The sequence below is a fragment of the Leishmania mexicana genome, chromosome 33 (assembly GCF_000234665.1).
Source record: "Leishmania mexicana MHOM/GT/2001/U1103 complete genome, chromosome 33".
In the NCBI taxonomy this organism is placed as follows: Eukaryota; Euglenozoa; class Kinetoplastea; order Trypanosomatida; family Trypanosomatidae; genus Leishmania; species Leishmania mexicana.
The window spans coordinates 632489-650770 of NC_018337.1; the positions used below are offsets into that span (position 1 = coordinate 632489).

Sequence of the window (18282 nt, forward strand, 5' to 3'; positions counted from 1 at the left end):
TCGACAGAAGAAGCGTTGTGGTGGCCGTCTGTGTATGGATACTCGTGTGCGTCTGTCAAAGCACGGCAGAGACGAGAGAGGGGAGGGAGAAGACAGACCAAAATGAGCCTCCGGTGGGAATGATAGCGAAGCGATGCGTGTATGTGTGTATGGAGACAGAGGAGGGGGGGGGGCAAAAGATGCACACACACGCAAAAGAAAAGGGCGGGGCGGCGTCACACACACGCACCCACAAAGCTCGAACGAATTAAGCGCGATAGCTGACGGCGAGATGTGAGAGAGAGAGGCTGGCCAGCGCAGAACTACGGAGGGCTGTCGAAGGAGGCGAAGAATTCGGGAGAGGTGACGAGCAGACCGGATCGGGGAAGGGGAGGCGTGGAAAGAGCTGAAAACCCGACCAAGAACCCCGCGCTAAGACAGCGGAAGAGAAGCAGTCTTGTGAACCAACGTGATTGTTGTTGTGTGCGCGTATGCGTGCCTGTCTTGTGGCGCACTGTGCGAGGTGGGGAGGATGGAGAGAGAAAGGGTAGGAAAGGGAAGCAGCTGGGCACGCGCACTCTTGCTGATCCCCCTTAGCATGGACAACGGAGAGCAAAGAGGGGCGGAGGACGAATCGGTAGACCACACTGGGCATTGCCCCAAAGGATACAGAGAGGCAGACAAACACTGCTGGAGGAGCACCGCCGCGACACTGACTCGTGCCTGTGAACACACCACCCCGTGTGTGGTGCGAAAGAGGGGAGGGGGGAGGAGGAGGAGCAATACAACTCCTGTTCTTGCCAACTGGAGAGGCTGGAAGCCACTGGACCGTGCCGGAAAGAAAGGCGTGGTTGCGCACCCTCGACATATTTTCTGTTTTTTTTTTTTTTCGATTGTGCGCGTATCTACTGTGCGTGTCCCTGCGTGATGGTATGCATGTGCGCACGCCTGCGTGAAAGGCCGGAGCGGTACCGCACCGACACGAAGACGTTTGTTGTTGTTGGCGAGACAGGCGCTGGCGTTGCGTTGCGTAGGCCCGCCCACCTTTGCCTATCTGCCTCTCGATTTCTTTCCTTATTGCCCTTCTACTGTGCGAGAGTCAGCCACCATGCCCACCATAATAACGTGGGCTTGGTTGGGAGAGCCCGCGACGAGCAGTGCGCAGCATTAAAAAAAAGAGAGGAAAAGGGACGGAGAGTGGTGGGGCAGGGCAGAGGTCCATAAGAACAGCTGGGGACGATGCTGAGTATACGGAACGGCAGTCGAGTTCAAACTTCTCATACACACTAGCGGGAGGAGGGGTAAGGCTTTCCCTGCCTTGATGCCCTCGCCTCAGAGCCGTAGGGGGGGGGGCACGACGTCGTAGTGCGTATACAGGAGCGAGAGATGTCACGCACGCAGTGCTCTCAAGAAGAGAGACTGCGCTGTGCAGCAAACAGGGATAATCGAAGCGGACACTCGCTCTTTCCTTCTTTTTTTCTCCGTTGAATGGGTAGGAACAGGTGACATCAATACTCCACACTCCGTTTCATTGAACGCACACGCACACACGCACAGACATGAAGGGCAGTGTTTGCTTCCGTTCTTTCCTCGTCGCGTGTGTCTGCAAGCCGCGGCGCAGAGGGCAGCACAAAATATAGGAAAGTTAAAAAGAATACGAGGGTAACAACTCAAGGGACCAGATCGCGTCGCCTACTCAGCGCCACACGACAGACAGAGAGCAACAACCGCAACAACAGAATAGGCACAGGAGCGACACCCTTGACGGTGGAGAGAGCGAGAGCGGGAGCGAGAAGAGGAGCCGATGCTCAGTCTAGGTGCGCTGAGGACATCACAGAGATCACTGAGGACGCAAACACGCGACACGCAACACACACACACGCACGCATACACGGAGACGAAACACAGATGAAGAGAGGCACGCCGCCGAAAAGAAAACAAGGAGATGGCGGAGGAGATGAGGGGTGGGAGAGCCACGCAAGGCAGCGGGGAGGCTAGCAACGACAACATTGGGGTCGTGTGTTTGCTGCACTCCCCCTCGGCACCCCCTCTCCCCTTCCCCTTCCTCTTACAAGGGTACCCGCACCTTCAGAGAAGCCGAGTATGCAGGGAGGAGTAGCAAGCGCAAACGGAAAACAAAAGAAAGTTGGCCATCGCCTGCGCAGATCAGCAGTGCACTCATGAGGGGAGGCACGCGAGGAGTAAGTCCACGCATCAGAGCCCAACGCTGAAAGCCGCGTGCGGCTCGTCTGCCCACAGCAACAACAGCTTACAACGCACGCCACCTAAGAGAAAAATGGCGTGATACTCACAGCCATCATAAATGTCCCACATACCTCATGGATAGCCTGGCTCGCTTCATCGACTTCGTATGCGTCACATGCGTCCTTCACAGCAGGTGTTTATTCCCCCGTCGCCTTTCCCCTCCTCTAAAAAGCGTTCATGAGGCCGCACAGATGCTTGCTGCAGAGACGACTCATGAACGGGTCGAGTAATAGTCCGGTGAAGCATCGGCGGAGTGCACCCTCTCCGCCTTTCGGAGCTTCTTTCGCTGTGTCGCTGTCAAGGGGGGTGTGAACGGCCCCAAGTCCGGCGAGACACCAGCGCTCGCCGCATCCAGCTTCTCCACGGCATCCTCTTGTTGTTCCAAAGAGAGCGTCAAGCGCAGCATGGGTATGTAGAACGGAAGCGGGTCGGCGGTCGGCAACTTTGAATGCACGGTGCGAAATACGGTCGGGTTCTTCCCGCCGCTGTCCATCCGTTGAGCGCCGGTCGCGTGCCCATGTGTCGCCTTGCTACCACCGACAAGGTCGCTGTTGCTGGTCCGTTGGGCACTCAGGTTTGGCATGGCCGGTGCGTTGAGGTCAAGAGGTGACATCACCTCCGCGTCGTCTACCCCGGTCTCCTTTCCGGTGATATCACCCTCCAGACTCAGCGCAGGCTGCGATGCAGCCATGTCCGGCGTCGGCGCAATCTGCGGTGTCGTCTGGGCAGAAAGACTATGCTTCGCGGGCAGGTTGCGGCGGTTGCGCTTCAGCACAACCATGAGTGGCGCATGCGGCGGGTTGACGGCGCGAACGCCATGACGGCGTGTTTTGGGAAGAGAGACGTACGTCAACTTTGTCCCGCTCCCGTCCATCACCGTACGGGACTCGGACACGAGCAGGTAGTAGGCGGCGACCCCGTGGCAGATGAGCCGACCGTAACCATCGCGAAAGTGGAAGACCAGCGATTCAGGCGACTTGGAGCCATCCTTGATGAACTCTGAAAAGTGCACCTCGAGGTCTTCGATCTGCTGCGTTAGGAACTCGCTGTTCAAAGCGTGCTGCAACTCGCCACGCAGCCGCGTGTTAAGACCCTGGAAGCGACCCTCTGGTGAGTCGGGGTCCGGCGGTGCCCGGACGTTGCGCAGCTGCGGCCCCAGCATGTCGGGGTGGACGCGCAGTCGCTCAAACTCCAGCAGCTGCTCCTCTCCTTCGAGATCAAACGCGTGGATGACCGCCTTCGGCAGGTCGGTGAACGACGGGCCTACCGATGTTTCTAGCTTGTCGGGGTTCAGCGTCCGCCACTTCTGCGCCTTGACGAGTACCTCTCGCGCCAGCTCGTGTGCGAAGAAGTCGTTCAGCAGACGGTTCCTCACCTTGCGGTTCTTTGGGGCGCAAATGCCCGGGTACTTTTTGTACCGAGGGCGGTTCAGATGGATCTTCTTCTTGCTACGCATCTCCGTGTCCGTCAAAGGCCGCCTCGCGTGCGGGTCCAGCACAGTCGGGTCCGAGATCTCTGTCCGCTTGAGCACGAAGCCGTTGTCCACGTCGCTCGGCTCCGAGTAGTCTTCCCGCATCATTACCAAGTCACCGTCGCTGCTGTAGCCCACGCTGCGGGTGTGGATCTGCCGCTTGCCATACCGGTACACGTCATATGTGTGAAAGTGCATCTCTTGGTCGTACCGCATCGGCCCGTTCTGGATCGTCATGCGCTCTGTCGCCTCCTGCTGCAGAGCCCCCGACGGTGTCTGCTGCGTTGGGAAGCTATCCGTCACGCTCATGTGACGCGCCGTGCGGCTCTTCTTTTGGTAGCGCGGTGTGATGAGCGGCACAGCAGTTTTGCGGGGGCCGAGTGGTGGCGTGTTGGTCGTAGTGGCAGAATGCACCGATGAGGAGGAGGAGGAGCGATGCCGTTGATATGGCGACGGTGCCGCGACTCCGTAGACACTGGGGGGTGTTTGTGGGGACTGCACTGGTGACCCTGAGGGACCGTCGGCACGGGGGCCAGAGAATGCTGCCGGCGCAATGGGCGGCGAGGCGGAGCGGAACGGGGTGCTGCCGCGCTGGTAGTTTGTGTGTGTGACTTGAAACCCTTTCGAAGAGCTGCCTCTTGTCGTCGCGGTAGGCGCGGCCATCGTGGTGGTGGTTGTCGTTGCCGTTGATTCAACTGCTGTGGTTTTCGGGGACATAGCCGTACCTGCCTCTGTCGGCTGCGGGGTGGTTGGGGAGGACTCTGCGGTGGGCATTCCGCGAAACGAATCCTTATCTGCCTGGAGAAACCGAAAAAAAAAACTACGCCCGATGGCGATGCGTGTGTGGCTGAGGTGGCGTGTTTGACGAAGAGAGGGGCTCAGACTTCGCCGTTCTGCCGAGAGATACAGGTGCTGTGTCGAACCTCGAAGGGTGAGTCCGCGGACGCCTATGATGAATGGATTGTACGCGTGGCCTCTCGCTTGCTTTTCGTGGCGCCCGTCAGAGTGTGGGAGAGGTGCCCCCCAAGGGTGGTGGTGGAGTCGAGAGCAACAAAGGGGGGGGGGACGCGAGCTCACGTGCTGTTCCTGGATGTGCTCCACGTGTGCGGGAGTGGGTGACGATAGCTGGGGCCCCAATGTATGCTATCTAGACGACGGTTTGTCCGGGTTTTTCTTTGACCGACAGATGCCGCTTTCCAGCCGAACCGCAAGAGGCGACGTCGGCAAGCGAACCGAACGAGAAGCCAGAGCGAAGTACGCGTCAGGGAAGCGCCGCTCAATGGAGGAGCAAGAGAGGGACAGATATGATGAAACGCAGAAGCCACGATCTCGTCTCTCCTGGGGTGCCCTGTCTCCTTCGTCGGCGCCATTTCCACCTCGGGTGACGGTGTGAGCTACACATACCGTGAAGCGGACGCGAGACGAACGCGTGCAGTTGCCTGTGGCTGCGTCTTCACACATATTCGTTCGCCCCTCCCACTTAGCCACCCGCTCTGCCTGCGTCAAGTGAGTGACGCCCAGGGAGAGAGAGAGCAAGTCGGAAGCGTGTGTGTTCCGCGGGAAGAGAAGAAACAAATGAAAAGGAAACCGCACAGCGAGAGGGTCAGGAGTTCAGATGTCCATCTTCCTCGCCCCCCCCCTCTCCCATGCGCCTCTCTTTTGCCTGTCGGTGCCCGTGCAAAATGGGGCTGGCGATGCCTCCGCATTCGCCGCGTACACGTGAACTCCTCAGAGGTGGCACACTCGGGGCAGCCTCACTTATCGGTCAGAAAAAAAAGGTGGTTCAGGGCAACGCACATAGCGATGTGGACACATCCATAGTGACGCACACCAGTGTAGTGAACGCACTCGCTCGAGGTAGGCTGTTGCGTCTGTGTGCGCTGCTTCAGACAGTCACCCGACGTCGCCCGTAGAGTCGTAGAGCGGTTTGCCGCGGGCACGAAGGGCCTCCTCGCGGCGAAGATGTGCGTCCGCGTTGGCCGGGATCTTCAGCTGCGCGTCTAGTGAGGAGGCGGCGTAGTCATGGGGCAGCTTCCTACTCAACGATGCGACTGTTTTGTACTGCGTCGACCCCATGAGGGCCTCGAAAAGCTCCTCGTTGAGCGCCACCCCGGCTGCGCAGGCCTCCAGAAAGACCATCATGGCCGCGTTTCGGGAGTCCGCGCCCTTGACGAGCAGTCCATAAAGTACGGCGTCTGGCTTGACCATTGGCTCCCCTTCTGGTGTACGGAGAACATGCTGAAGAAAGACATCCATGGCGGAAGGGAAGTCGGCGGGGTGCATTGTCGTGTACATGCGCATCATAATCTCAATCAGCTCGCGCTTCTCCGGCGCCGTAATCGAGAACTTCTTGCGCAGAAACACAAAGAGGGACTCTGCCTCGTCCTGCAGGTGCTCTCGGCAACACCGGCGCAGCAGCGAGGCCCACACGAAAAATGGAATCTCGCGCGTGCCCCTGCCCTTCGCCGCAGAGCCCACCGTCGCTCCGTCATCGCAAGCCCTGTCGTCCGAACTGCTTCTCTTCTCTGACAGCGTCGATGACGCTGTTTCCGCGACGAGGGAGGAAGAGCATCGACGCAGCAGCTGCATCGCGCTCGGTACCGAGAGCCCAGCGATCAAGTCGTTGATAACTGCCCACGGCGCCGTATACAGCACATCTGGGCTGATTTGCCGCTGCACGTCTCGCACCACCAGCGCACGCAGGCCTCCGTCCATCTTGACAGACTTTGTACTCACCATCAGCTTCACAAGGAGAGCGAGCTGCAGCTCCTGCACCGGGGTGTGTGTAGAGGAGGAAGTGAGGCAGCCGGCCCTGGTGAAGTCCCCCACCAGCTCCGCAGACAATGAGATGTTCGGCATCGTGGTCGCATGCAGTGTGACGCCACGCTGGTTGACGGCGTTGAAATAGTTCAAAGCCTTCTCCATCTCGCGCGACTGCGCGCACCATGCGAGAACGGCGTGAACTGCCTGGTACGGCACCGGTGCTCCCTTTGCCACACTTGCCTCCTTGTCTAGTGCACCGATGGATGCCTTGGCTGACACGAGTGGTACCTGCTCATCCAACCACTCCAAGAGCCGCTTCCACCAAAGATTCATCAGTTTCGGCGCAGGCTGAGTGTTGGCCAGTGTGGCGAAGAAGACCTCCCACGTTTCGGGACGCACCGCCGTGTGCATCGGTGCCGCGCTTGCGGTCGGCGCGCTAGAAGTCGAGAGCTGCGCCAGTGCGTGGCCCATGTAATATCCAGCGAGGTCCCCTGCGACGCTCCGGCGCAGCTGTCTCACTTCTCCAGCGACGATCTCTGGCGTCTGGCGCGACCCTGCAGCGCCGTGCATCCCGGTAGCTACGGTCGACTCACGCACGTCGTCGAGGGACCACAAAGCCACGAACAGCACCTCGTAAAAGGACGCGTCAGGTTCAATCAGGTCGGTGTTGCGCATTTCGCTCAAAATGAGTCGCACCTCGCTTTCCGTCCGCAGCAGACCACTGCAGATTAGCGTTGCGTAGAAGTCACGCACCGCGGAGAAGTACGCGTGGCGCGTCGCCGCATCGCGACAGTGAATAGCAACACCATTGATTCGCGTCCATGTCTCCTTCAGCCTTCGTACGGCGTCAGATGTCATCTGGGGTGGTGCTTGTTGCGGTACCTGGGTAGGACTTGCGGCTGCCTCAGGGCGAGACGCCAGCAAGCGTCGAAGCAGCACCTGCATCTCGGTTTGAATAGAGCCCAAGGAGCTCAGAAGTAGCTGATCGCGATACTGGACACGCCGGTCTGCCAAAAGGCCCATGTACACGCTGGTCATCTGCTGGCGATGCTGCAGAAGCTCTGCGATCGACGTGGCCAGGTTCGCCGTCGCATCATCGCTGCGGGACGTGGAAGATTGCACAGACTTCCAACTCAAGCTGGTCTGGGAAGATGACAGCCCTTCTTCCTTATTTGGGACGGAGTTCACGCTTGACGTGGAAGAACATCGGCGCGCGCACCTCAGCACTGTGGCGGCGCAGGGCGGCATCCATGAAGCCTGAATGGTAGTCCTGCTCGTGGAGATTACGCGGAGTGCGCTTGCTCGTGGTGCACCGGTGGCCAGAAAGGATACGCCCGTTCGCCGGCAGACCGCACAAAACTGCATTACGTTTGTGGCTGGTGATTAGGTTGTTCGGTGAGACCAAGAGGCACCGTACCGTGTAAGATGGTTCGCGGCGCACGGGTGTTGTGTGTGTGTGTGGGGGGTCAGCACTGTTTGTCGATTCACAGAACTGGGTTTTGCCTCAATGTGCAGTGCGGGTAGCGAGTGGGAAGGCGGTAGCGAAGAGGAAGAGAAGAGGGAGGGGTGATGGGGGACTGCACCAGTGAAATGCCAACATCGACGGCCAACTCTATATACCTGTATCCTTCGATGCGTATCAAGCGCTCTCATCTCCACACGCGCCTTGCGTGTCTCGCTGCATGTATGCCACTGATCACGCAAGCTCTCCTCTCTTCGGTGCGCCAGCATCGCGCGGCACCAGTTGCAACACCCGAATACACGCACATGCCACAGAGAAAGGATTCTAGTCTGCGAGTGTGTGCGTTTTCTTCTTGTTCGCTCTTGTCGCCACCTCGCCGGAGGCAAGTCGGGACACAGTTCAGCGGTGACGCAACATCGTGAAATGGGCAACACAGATGCACAGCAGTCCGACCACTAAACATCAGGCAATAAAACGCCCCACTTGGCAACAGATGCGCACTCATGTGCCCTCCTCTTCACCGGCGTGCATGGCAGGGAAAGAGCAACGCCAACAGTAGCGGCAACCTTGAGCCGGCGGCCGCTGGCATCGTAAGGTCGCATCTCCACCCCCACCTCTTTGCCATCACCCATGCGAGGTCAGTGACACAAACCAGTACACAACGTCCTTCCTGTCCGCGGCCTCCGCCGTGCCCGTGTGCTTGCGCTTCCAAACCTCCTTCACCTCTTCAGTGGACGACAGAATGGCCTTCGACTTTGCTGGGGAGCTACCACGGGCACCGGCCGTGGTGACACGACCGCCGGACTTGTCCTGCGACTCCTCGACCCACACCGTGCCCTCCTGCACCATGCGCTTCAACGCCGCTCGAGCGCGATGCGTCTCCCAATGGAGCCCGCTTGCGACTTGTGATTCCCGCACAGCCACGCACTGCTGGGAAAACGACAAGGAGACGTTTGCCTCGCTGCCCTTGTCCTTGCCGAGGTCAAAAGGATGGGCACCCAAGGCGTACGCGGCACCTACACCGCTGCGGTAGCTGCTTCCGCCCGCCGCAGTCGCCCGCGCGCCACCCTCCAATGCCGTTGGCGCGCTCTTCCTTTGCTCTTCCACAGCCGCCTGTTTAGCCCTCTCTATCTGTTCCTTCTGCAGCCCGAGCACGTAGTTCAGCAGCAGCACATGGTCTCCGCCGCGCGCGCCGTCTGGGGTGGTCTGGATGTAGGAGACTCCACCTAACTTCACCACGTTGTAGCCGGCGCCGAGTACTGATAGCTTGGAGAGCGCCGTCAGGATGTCGGCCTCCGAGATGACGATGCGCTTTCCCTCGTCACGGCGGTCACACTTGTTGCTACCGCTGCCGCTGCCGCTGCTGTGTGGCAATGCATGATGACGGTTCTGCGCGTTGCCGCCCAGCAGCGAGCTGGCGTCGTATGCCTTCTGCACAAAGAACTGGACACGCTGCAACGGCACGTAGGCGCCACAGAACTTGCGCTCTCGCATGCACGCTTCGACGGTGCGACTGGCAAGCTGATAGTAGAAGTTGCCAAGCCCGAGGGCGTCGGCAAACACGTTCTTCTTGGACGAGATGAGGTCGACACCGAGTGAGTCGGCCAGCTGGCGAAAGCGGGCACGAACGACGGGGTCTTCCGTGATGTCAGACTTATGATTCTGCGCCAGCGCTTTGAGCTGTGCCTGGAGCTCCTCCAGCTGGTCCTCGATTTGCCCCACGCGCTCCGCCGTAATCTGAGCGCCGAGATCTGCCATCCGCTGCTGCTGCTGGCGCTCCTGCAGCACGTGACCGACGCCGACGCGACGCCGCATACCTGCAACTACAACGAAGAAGAGAAACAGAAAATGTGATCCGGAAGGCACTCGCGAAAGACGTGATGTTGTGAAAGAGCGAGCAGGTGGCGGCTGCAGCGGACAGTCACCTACACAGAAAGCCTGCGCCGCACAGGCTCCATAAAAGAAGCAAATAAGGAACCTTAGTGACTCAACAGGGAGGCGGCGATGGAAGTCACCGTATGCACGACTGCCCCTGTTACTCGAGGCTCTCACGTGCAATCACGCCCAGGTGCGCACCAGTGCACTCCACGACAAGCACCACTGTGTCGCCGAAGCGACGGAACGCAAAGCGAAGAAGCAAAGGCAAAAAGAAGGCGGCGGAGGACACAGAGAGAGAGTGAGCAGTTCAGCACATACCATAATCCCGAGCAGGTGTAGCGTGCATTGACACCTCGGCCAGGATGGATGCCCCTCCCCCTCCACTCCTCAAAAAAAAAACATCCAACAGCGACCAAAGTCCATCGTGCACGGTGTGTGCGGGCAAGGGGCAGCAACAACCTCACGGTGCCATGCATACCAGAGGACACGGCATGCCTCCTTGGTGCGAGCTAGTCTCTCCCCCATCCGAGGCGGCATCATCTACATGTTTGCTGTTGCGGACACGGTTTGTGCCACCCAAGCGGGCGTCTCTCAGCACGCCCGCGTACCGTGTGAGAAAGAACGGCGGGAATGGGGCAGCCGCAAAGAAGAGAGAGTGAGAGCGCTCACGTGCAGGGCAGCGAGCGACGGGGCCGGGAGACGATGCCAACCTAGTAGGCTTTGCTCACATAAGATAGCCAGCATTTCTTCAACGACCCGTGAACGGTTTGAAAAAGGGTTCGCTGGCCACCGAGTCGCGCGTACTTGCGAGCTGGCGCATCATTGCCAGTCGACGTCGCCGGTCCGTTTCGAGTTCTAGTAGCCGGTCCTCCACGCGCTGCTGCCTCTCCGACGAGGTGATTGGGGTCTCTAGTGCGCCCGTTGGCGTTGTGCTGTACAGGTCCACGCGCTGAAGCGCTGTGTGTGTTGCCATCGGCAAACCGGCAAGCAGTGGCGCGTGCTCTGCGCCAACGGAGACGGGCGTGGCACCCAGCTGCAAATCAAAAGCAGGAGCAGCCGTTATCGCAGAACCCGCCGTGCGCTCACTGGGGAACAGATTGCACTGTGTCGACGTGTTAATGCGATCTGTGGCTGCGGAGACTTGCAGACAAGGTGGCTTCCGGCAGCCTACATCCTCTGTCGGCTGCCGCGTGGCACAAGATGAGGCGCCACGGCGAGGGTGCATCGGCATAGGCGGCTGCTCTTCTGGTTTCCTCTCTCGTAGCTGACGATGCTGCGTTGACTGTCGACGTTCTCGTAGCGCAGCTGCGTTTGCGTACATACGTGCACCGTGGTTAGAGCTCGTTCCCCACAGCTCCACGACCTGAGGCGGAGGGGGCTGTCTGGCGGGTAAAGCTGTCACTAAGGGGCATGGGGAACGCGTCGCCCTTGCTTTCGCCACTGCATCGACCTCGTCTGAGCTTGACACGGAGACGTCTGCCACTGCTGGAGCGTCGCCCACGATACCATGACCAGAGGTGCCTTGCCACGCTTTGGCTTCGCTTTTAGAGTTCTCTGTTAGCGATGCCTGTTCCAGCTGAGACCCTGGCGTTGCCGCTGCCGGAGCACCAGCAGCAATACCGGCGCCGTGAGAGCTCTTCAGCTCTCGAAGTTTGTCTCGGCAGATGCGCGCACTATGCGGGGCGACGGTTGGATGAAATGATGGCGACGCCATTTCGTCATGAAGCGCTGCGTCGGCGGCTTTGCGCGCTTTCGTCGCTTCCAGCCGCAAGAGCGAGGTGCGCGTGTGCAGTGGCGTCCGTGCTGGGGCAGATCTGCTGCGACTACAATGTGAGGAAACGGGCCGCTCGCTCACATAGTCGTCCCTGCTCCCGTTTCGGCTGCCGTGCTGGAGGCTTGAGTGGCGTTCGCCCGCATGCGCCAGCTCAATGCTCCCTGTGAGTGGGTCGGAGTGAACTTTGGTGGACGCGTTCCACCGAGGCGGTGGCGCGTCCGCCGTTCGTTGGGGCATCTTGGAGGAACATCGCCTTTCATGAGAAACGTTGCTGGAACCCGTGCAAGGGCGCGTCGACGTGGACGGGAAGGGATAAAGTCTAGCAAGAAGGGCCCGCACGCTCGGCTTCTTCACCGGTCCACTTGATGGCTGGTGAGGCTCACTGGTAGCCACCTGTTTATCGACGCGCCGCGGCAGCGGAGGTTCCACATTCCACCGATCCATGGGAAAAGAAGGCGTGCTGCCGTCCAGAAAGCGGCGCACTGCAGGCGAATCGCTGTCCGTTCGTTTCGCTCGAGGGGCAGCATCTAGGCCCCCTCCAAGGCTGTCAAGCCAAGTGCCGCGGCGAACGCTTGCTTCACTGCTACCAAAAGACGGTATCGTCACGTGCGTCTCTGCGTCAACGAGCGGTGACGCCGGAAAACGACTGGGTCGCCTCGAAGAGAGAGGCGGCGCTACGAGTGGCCACCGCTGCACTCGGCCCTGTCCACTGCAATGGCCAGCGACGCCATCTGAGACCACGGGCGCAGCTTGCAAAGGGGCGAAGGCTATCTTTGCACCCTTGTCATCCTTCTCATTATCCACGTGGTCGATGTGAGCGACCTCCCCCTGTGTCGAATAGGGTGGGAAGCGCAAAACTCTCTCCACCGCCTCGCCGTGATGAAAATCTCCGGTGCGGCTGTGCCGGTTGAGGCCGACTCTGGATTCCTTGTCAAACATCGTTGCAGACAACCCCGTCGTGTCCGCCATCGGTGATGGTGCATGCTTCTCTTGCATCATAGCCGCAGGCCGTTGGGGGACGTGGGAAGCGCCCCCCTGTGACGGAGGCGAGTCTTCCACGCTCCGCTTCCATTTCATAGGGGAGGCGGTCAGCTGAGCCGGCAGCGGAGAGGTCGGCGAAGCGCAGCTGAAGTGGATGCGCGCGACGGACGCACTGCGGTGCCGCTGCGGCGACGCCTCCGCCTCCTCAAGCCTGTCCGAGACGCCGGTGGAAGAGGTAGACGCAGATGAGCTCGTTTCTTCCCACATCTCTGGCACGACCGGCGAGCTGTCGAGAGCCACGCCGACTACGCGCGGGTAAGGAGAGGTGGAATCATGTCCTACGCCGCCGCTGTCGCACATGGCCGGTTCGGTCTCCACTTGTGGCAACGCACCGTTGCCGTCCTCATCTGTCATGGCCAGCAAATCCTCGATGTACGAACGCGCCGGAGCCTGGCTGCGAGAAAAAATCTCTGATACCTCAGAGGACGACAGCGAGGGGGACTCCAGGCCTGCGCGGGTGTCAGCCGCGCTTTTCAGCTCCGCTTGCTCGCTTTTTCTCGGGCCGCCACCCGCATACGGCGCAGGTCGGTGCGGTGACGGAGAGGAGCCGAGGTAAAAGTCTATAATGCCGCGAAGCGGAGAAGGTGACGCAGGCGGTGGAGAGGACACTCTAGTCGATGTGCTGAGGAGCTGCGTACCTGAGGCAGGGGAAGAGGCGGTATTGTTCGCCTGCGAGGAATGCTTCGCGTCCTTCGTCGTCGGCGCCACCGAGCGAGCAAACGTCTTGCGGATCGGGTGAACGCGATGATGCTTTGCGCCAGAGACCGGCGAGGGCGAAGCAGAGGCGGATTCGCTTCCCCAAGTAACGGGCGCCGGCGAGACTTCTACCTCCGAATACGTGGATGCCGTTGTTTCCATGGTATGTGCTTGGTTCGCCTCTTCGAGGACTATAACCGGAGCCTTGCGCACCGGGGTAGCTCGAAGGGGCAGCATTTTCGTTTCGCGTTTCCGCCCTTTTGCCCTGTCGGTCCACTTGTGGTTTCACTGTGCAAAGGGAAAAGAACGATGGCGCTGTGATGGGCGTGCGACCTCTCTCTCTGACCAGAGGGTAGCCGATGCACAATCGGAGTCTAATGGGCAACAATGTCTATGCAGCTTGTACGCGTGTATATATGAAGGGACGGTTGGTGTGTGCGTGTCTATGCTTCTGGTATGTGTGCGCTGGCGCGGTGGCACGGGCGGCCGCCGATGCGAAGAGAACAAAATAAAACACCGCCTCTCCTTCATGAATGTTTTCGTAGGCGCGTGCGCACACATCAACCAAACGCGCTGTCGCGTTCAGCCCTTTCACCGGTCGCTTTCTTTGATCGTACGCCCGGGCCCACTCGGCTGTGCAGACGGCGCGGCGGCCGATCAGCGCTCGAGCAGGTAACGGGACACACTCAGCTCGATCGAAGGAGGCGCCGGCAGCGCGGAAAAGACGAAGAAAAAAAGAAAATGGACCACAAAGGAGGCTACCGTGACGGAGGCGTGTGTCACTGGAGAGGCGCGACTGTTGAGGTATCACGAATCAAGAACCACGGCGAACATTTTCGTGAGCCAGTTACCGAGTAGAGCTTGAGCCAGCATCTTCTTCTTTCTTGTGGCGAGGCAGTGAGAGGGTTGCTGTGTAGAGTGAACGCACGGGCGTACATGTCCACAGACGGTACACTGTCTGCGCTTGCATCAGCCGCGGCACGGCACGCAGCCCTCCAGCTGATGCGCTCCATTACCTTTCCTGTCACGAAGATGGGTGAAACGAAGGAAGAGGTGATGGAGACAGAAAACGTAACGACGACGAAAGTGCCTTCCACCTTTTTATTTGGGGAGAGCGGGGTGGGGGGTGGGGAAGGACGCATTCTTTTGCCACTTGTCAGTTGTTTTGTTTACGTCTTCGATGTTCATGCAGTCTGACACTCACGCCGGCGGATAACACGGAACAAACGAACGCACACGAACAAAAAACAAGAACCACCGCTGCACACGCACAGACAAATTGCCTCAGGCACGTGCCCACCGAGAATCTTTTGGGGCACAACAAAGCGACAAGACGCGCAGGACAACATGATTAAGGCGCTCCTTGTTCACAAATACGAAGCTAAGCAAAACCTCCCCCATGAAACACGCACACACACAGACACAGACACACACACACGGACGCACCAAAACGAAAGGGAGTAACACACAGCACTAACGCTGACTTGTCTCCGGTCACTGGACCACACATCGAGGTCCGCCCCGCCTCCCTACTGGCCCTTTGTGATAGGGTATCAGCCAAAGGAAACAAGCAGCAAGGGCAGGTGCGAGTAAAAAGAGTGAAGAAAGGGAGGAAACGTTGCCCACGTGCGCGCAAACACCATCGGATGCCATCATAGCCGCGGCACACACTAGGCTCTGTCGCCTGAAACGCAGAGCATGAGACGATGATATCGACCAGTTGCTGCATCTCTACCACACAATGTGTGTGTCTGTGTGCCAGCCACACAAGTACAACCTCAGAAAATAAAATAAAAACGGACGAAAGCTCTGGCGCTAACACACACAATGTTCATGTCTGCGAGCACGATAGGTGGTTGCTTGTTCTCATCCTTTATCATATGTTGGCCACACTGGGAAGCCCGTCGCTCACGCGCCTTCTCAGAGGCGATTCGCCTTTTTCTCCACCCGTTTCGCTGTGGTGGTCATCGGCTTCCGGCTATACACCTCCGCGCACAACCACAGCTGCTGCCAACGACCGCTGACGCTCTCCATCTACCTCCCGGCCGCGACACTACAGTGGGGACGAGCACTCGGCACACCTGAACATCGTACCGGCGCTCCTCATGCACCTCTTCCGTCGCCCCCCCCAACAGCTAGATAATAGCACGACGATGGCACACTTACAGAGACCCACAGAGGCGCGGGGTGTGCATTCAGGAGAATGAGCGGCAGCCTCATCAACGTGCTTGGGCGGGTCTTTTTTTTGTTTCTTGCAGTTAGGAGAGCTGAGCCAGCGACGGCGATCCTGCCTTCGCGTGTGGTGCTGCTTGCCTTAGGCGGTGATCTTGCAGTTTTCCACCTTCTCACCGTCCGTGCAGATGCCCAGCAGACGCGACGTGTTCACGTTTTTGCCCTTGAACCAGTACTTGATGGTGTTGGCTAGATCGGCCGTATTGGCGTCCTTGGCGATGTCGCTCAGTTGCACGAGCTCGCCCTTCGTGTACACCACCACGAGCAGCGGGGCGGCCATCTCCGCGTTGGCACCGTCGCTCGTGACGACCATGAGCCAGTTCTCCGCCTCCTTACTGGTGCGCGTAGAAAGAGCCAAGGCGATACGGCCCACCGCGGAGTCGAGCAGGTTCACCTCGCTGCGTTCCTGCACCGCCAGCTCCGTGTTGTTCACCTCCGCCTCGGCGAGTTTGTCCAACTGGAAGTACAAGGCATCGGCGGATTGGTTTACCATTTTCTCAAAGCCGAGCAGGATCTCGTCGTTGTACAGCTGCGCGCAATCATCGCATGTGATGTACTTGCGGAAGGCGTTGCAGTACGCCGACTCCTTCGTTTCCGGGCACATCAGGCCCGAGCACTCCGTGTCAAGCAGACCCACTTGCGGGCATGGACTCGTGCCCGCCACCCCCAAAGACCAGTACGCGGACGGTGCAGCCACAATCGTGTTCTTTTCCTGCGACTTTAGCCAGCCAAGGATCGACATGGTGTTGGCCAGCGTGTCGGCGTTGCTCGTAGAGGATCCGGTGAGGAGATTGACCAGCGGGTTCGCCGTGTTGCTGGCAGCGATCGATGCAAACTGCCCACCCGCTTTGGAGAGAAGGCGCATGAAAGGGGACTTGTTGCTCCTCATGGCACGGCCCACCGACATGGGCGACAGCCCGCTCGCAACAATGATTACCATCCTCGGCTTCCTAGCATCGCCGACAGTTTTGCGGGCCGTGTTGGAGACGACAGCCAGGCACGCCAAGAGAAGAAAGACTACGGCGGTGACAAGCACGGTACGGCGCAGAGCCCTGGCGTGCAGGGCCTCCTTCACCTCAGCATTGGTGTGCGTGCCAGGTTCCTTCGGCGGCGGCGGCACCTTCTTTGGAAGCGACGGCATCTGCTTTTTTCTTCTCCCTTGGATGGAGCAGGTGAGGGTAGCACTACGAGTCTGTGAAGGTGCCCGACGGTCCTCGGGTGTCTCTACTGGCTTACGTGGTCGATAGGGCGAAAGCACCGTGCGCGTGTGTGAGAGAGAAGCGTATGGCACAGACTTTCCGGACAACGAAAGACGTCGATGGGCACAGAGTCTGCCGTCCGAGCCCGATGCCCGCTTATGGAGAACCGAAAACGATAACGAAATAGCAAAGGACAGTGTGTGTGTGCTGAGGACGAGGCCCTACGACAGAACCTGACCGTCCGAGAAATACACTGCACGGCACTCGACAGAAGAAGGCAATGGAAGCGCACACAAACAGAATGTGAAGGGGTGAGGTGTGGAAGGGAGGAGGACGCGGTGTACTCAAGCGCCACTCTCTAATAAACAGGATGGTATGCACGCCGGTATCGGTACTAACGCGAACACAAGCTCATGCAGCAAAGAAGAGGAGAATACGGTACTTACACGCGCGAAGGACGAAAACAGACAACACCCAGGGAGCCGACAAACACAGAGGTGGGAGGTGGGGGGGGGGCAGAGAGAGAGAACGAGAGGATTATCCTTTACTAGAGATGTGCAACCGCCGCTTGCCAGGAGCCCGCAGGTGCGCACAAGGACAACAACAAAAGGGAAAGGGGCGCCGAGGTGGTGGTGATCGAGTGGGGGTCGATGCCTTCGAGAGGAAGTAGATGAGCCTTGTCGCGCGCGCACACAGGTGAGCGGGGAAAGATAGAATTCAGCAATAATCTCGGGCAAAGCCCACACTAAAACGATGCGATGAGGAGCGAACCAGCTACCCTCTGCATGCCGCTTGTGTTTTCGGGGTTCCAGGCAGCAAGGCCGAGGAGCGCGTCCGTTCATACACGAGGGGGTGAGGGACGGAGTCATGACGATGAGGACAAGGGAAGAAAAGGAGCGACACACAACGGAAAAGGTGAAAGGAAGGAGTTGTGCAGAGGAGCGGAGGGGAGAGGGTGTAGCCGAAATCGTGCAGCTTCCTCTCCAGTGGAAAGAAGGCGTTTCAAAGGCCATCCTTTTCTGTTTGTCAAGCGCAATGAGGAAGTCTCGTTAGAGAAGAATCCGGTCGTTGCGTGCGCTGCCAACGTGTGCCAAAGTGCGTTCCATGGAGAGTTTCCGGTGATCTTCTCGAATTCCATTTTTGTTTTGGTATCTCTCCCGATGCCACTCGTGTAGAGCAGTTACGAGTACGTACGTGACCTCTGCTGCACAGCCGCGTACTGACGGGTTCGCCTGCGCTCATCCCTCCCTCCGCGCAAACAAAGGGCAAGCCAAGCAAACGACGAGGACGCGCATGAAACTGTTTGGAGCGAGGTGGAGCATTACCAACGGCCAGATGAACAAGAGGCACACGTTTTTCAGCACAAAGACGAAAAGGAAGAGCCCACCTAAGCCCGCCGGGAAGAGGCCTTTGAGAAGAGGAAAAGGGCAGGTGATGCACAGTTGCTCCATCATGAGAAGGGCAAGTCAGCCACCTGCCTCAGTGCTGTGCGCGGTGATTGTCCCTCTTGCTGAGCCCCACC

General features: G+C 59.1%; 5 protein-coding genes across 5 annotated transcripts; all 5 read right to left on the minus strand.

The window, feature by feature from the left end:
* Window positions 1-2455: 2455 nt before the first annotated feature.
* On the minus strand, window positions 2456-4024 carry LMXM_33_1450 (conserved hypothetical protein; the record flags this gene model as incomplete). The annotated part of the gene is made up of 1 exon (XM_003878688.1): window positions 2456-4024. The coding sequence occupies one exon, from the start codon at window positions 4022-4024 to the stop codon at window positions 2456-2458; it is 1569 nt and encodes a 522-aa protein (XP_003878737.1).
* Window positions 4025-5608: 1584 nt separating this feature from the next.
* On the minus strand, window positions 5609-7726 carry LMXM_33_1460 (conserved hypothetical protein; the record flags this gene model as incomplete). Its single annotated transcript, XM_003878689.1, has 1 exon — window positions 5609-7726. The coding sequence occupies one exon, from the start codon at window positions 7724-7726 to the stop codon at window positions 5609-5611; it is 2118 nt and encodes a 705-aa protein (XP_003878738.1).
* Window positions 7727-8564: 838 nt separating this feature from the next.
* Window positions 8565-9755, minus strand: LMXM_33_1470 (conserved hypothetical protein; the record flags this gene model as incomplete). The annotated part of the gene is made up of 1 exon (XM_003878690.1): window positions 8565-9755. The coding sequence occupies one exon, from the start codon at window positions 9753-9755 to the stop codon at window positions 8565-8567; it is 1191 nt and encodes a 396-aa protein (XP_003878739.1).
* An 811-nt stretch (window positions 9756-10566) lies between these two features.
* On the minus strand, window positions 10567-13566 carry LMXM_33_1480 (conserved hypothetical protein; the record flags this gene model as incomplete). Its single annotated transcript, XM_003878691.1, has 1 exon — window positions 10567-13566. The coding sequence occupies one exon, from the start codon at window positions 13564-13566 to the stop codon at window positions 10567-10569; it is 3000 nt and encodes a 999-aa protein (XP_003878740.1).
* Window positions 13567-15643: 2077 nt separating this feature from the next.
* On the minus strand, window positions 15644-16702 carry LMXM_33_1490 (conserved hypothetical protein; the record flags this gene model as incomplete). The annotated part of the gene is made up of 1 exon (XM_003878692.1): window positions 15644-16702. The coding sequence occupies one exon, from the start codon at window positions 16700-16702 to the stop codon at window positions 15644-15646; it is 1059 nt and encodes a 352-aa protein (XP_003878741.1).
* Window positions 16703-18282: the final 1580 nt, after the last annotated feature.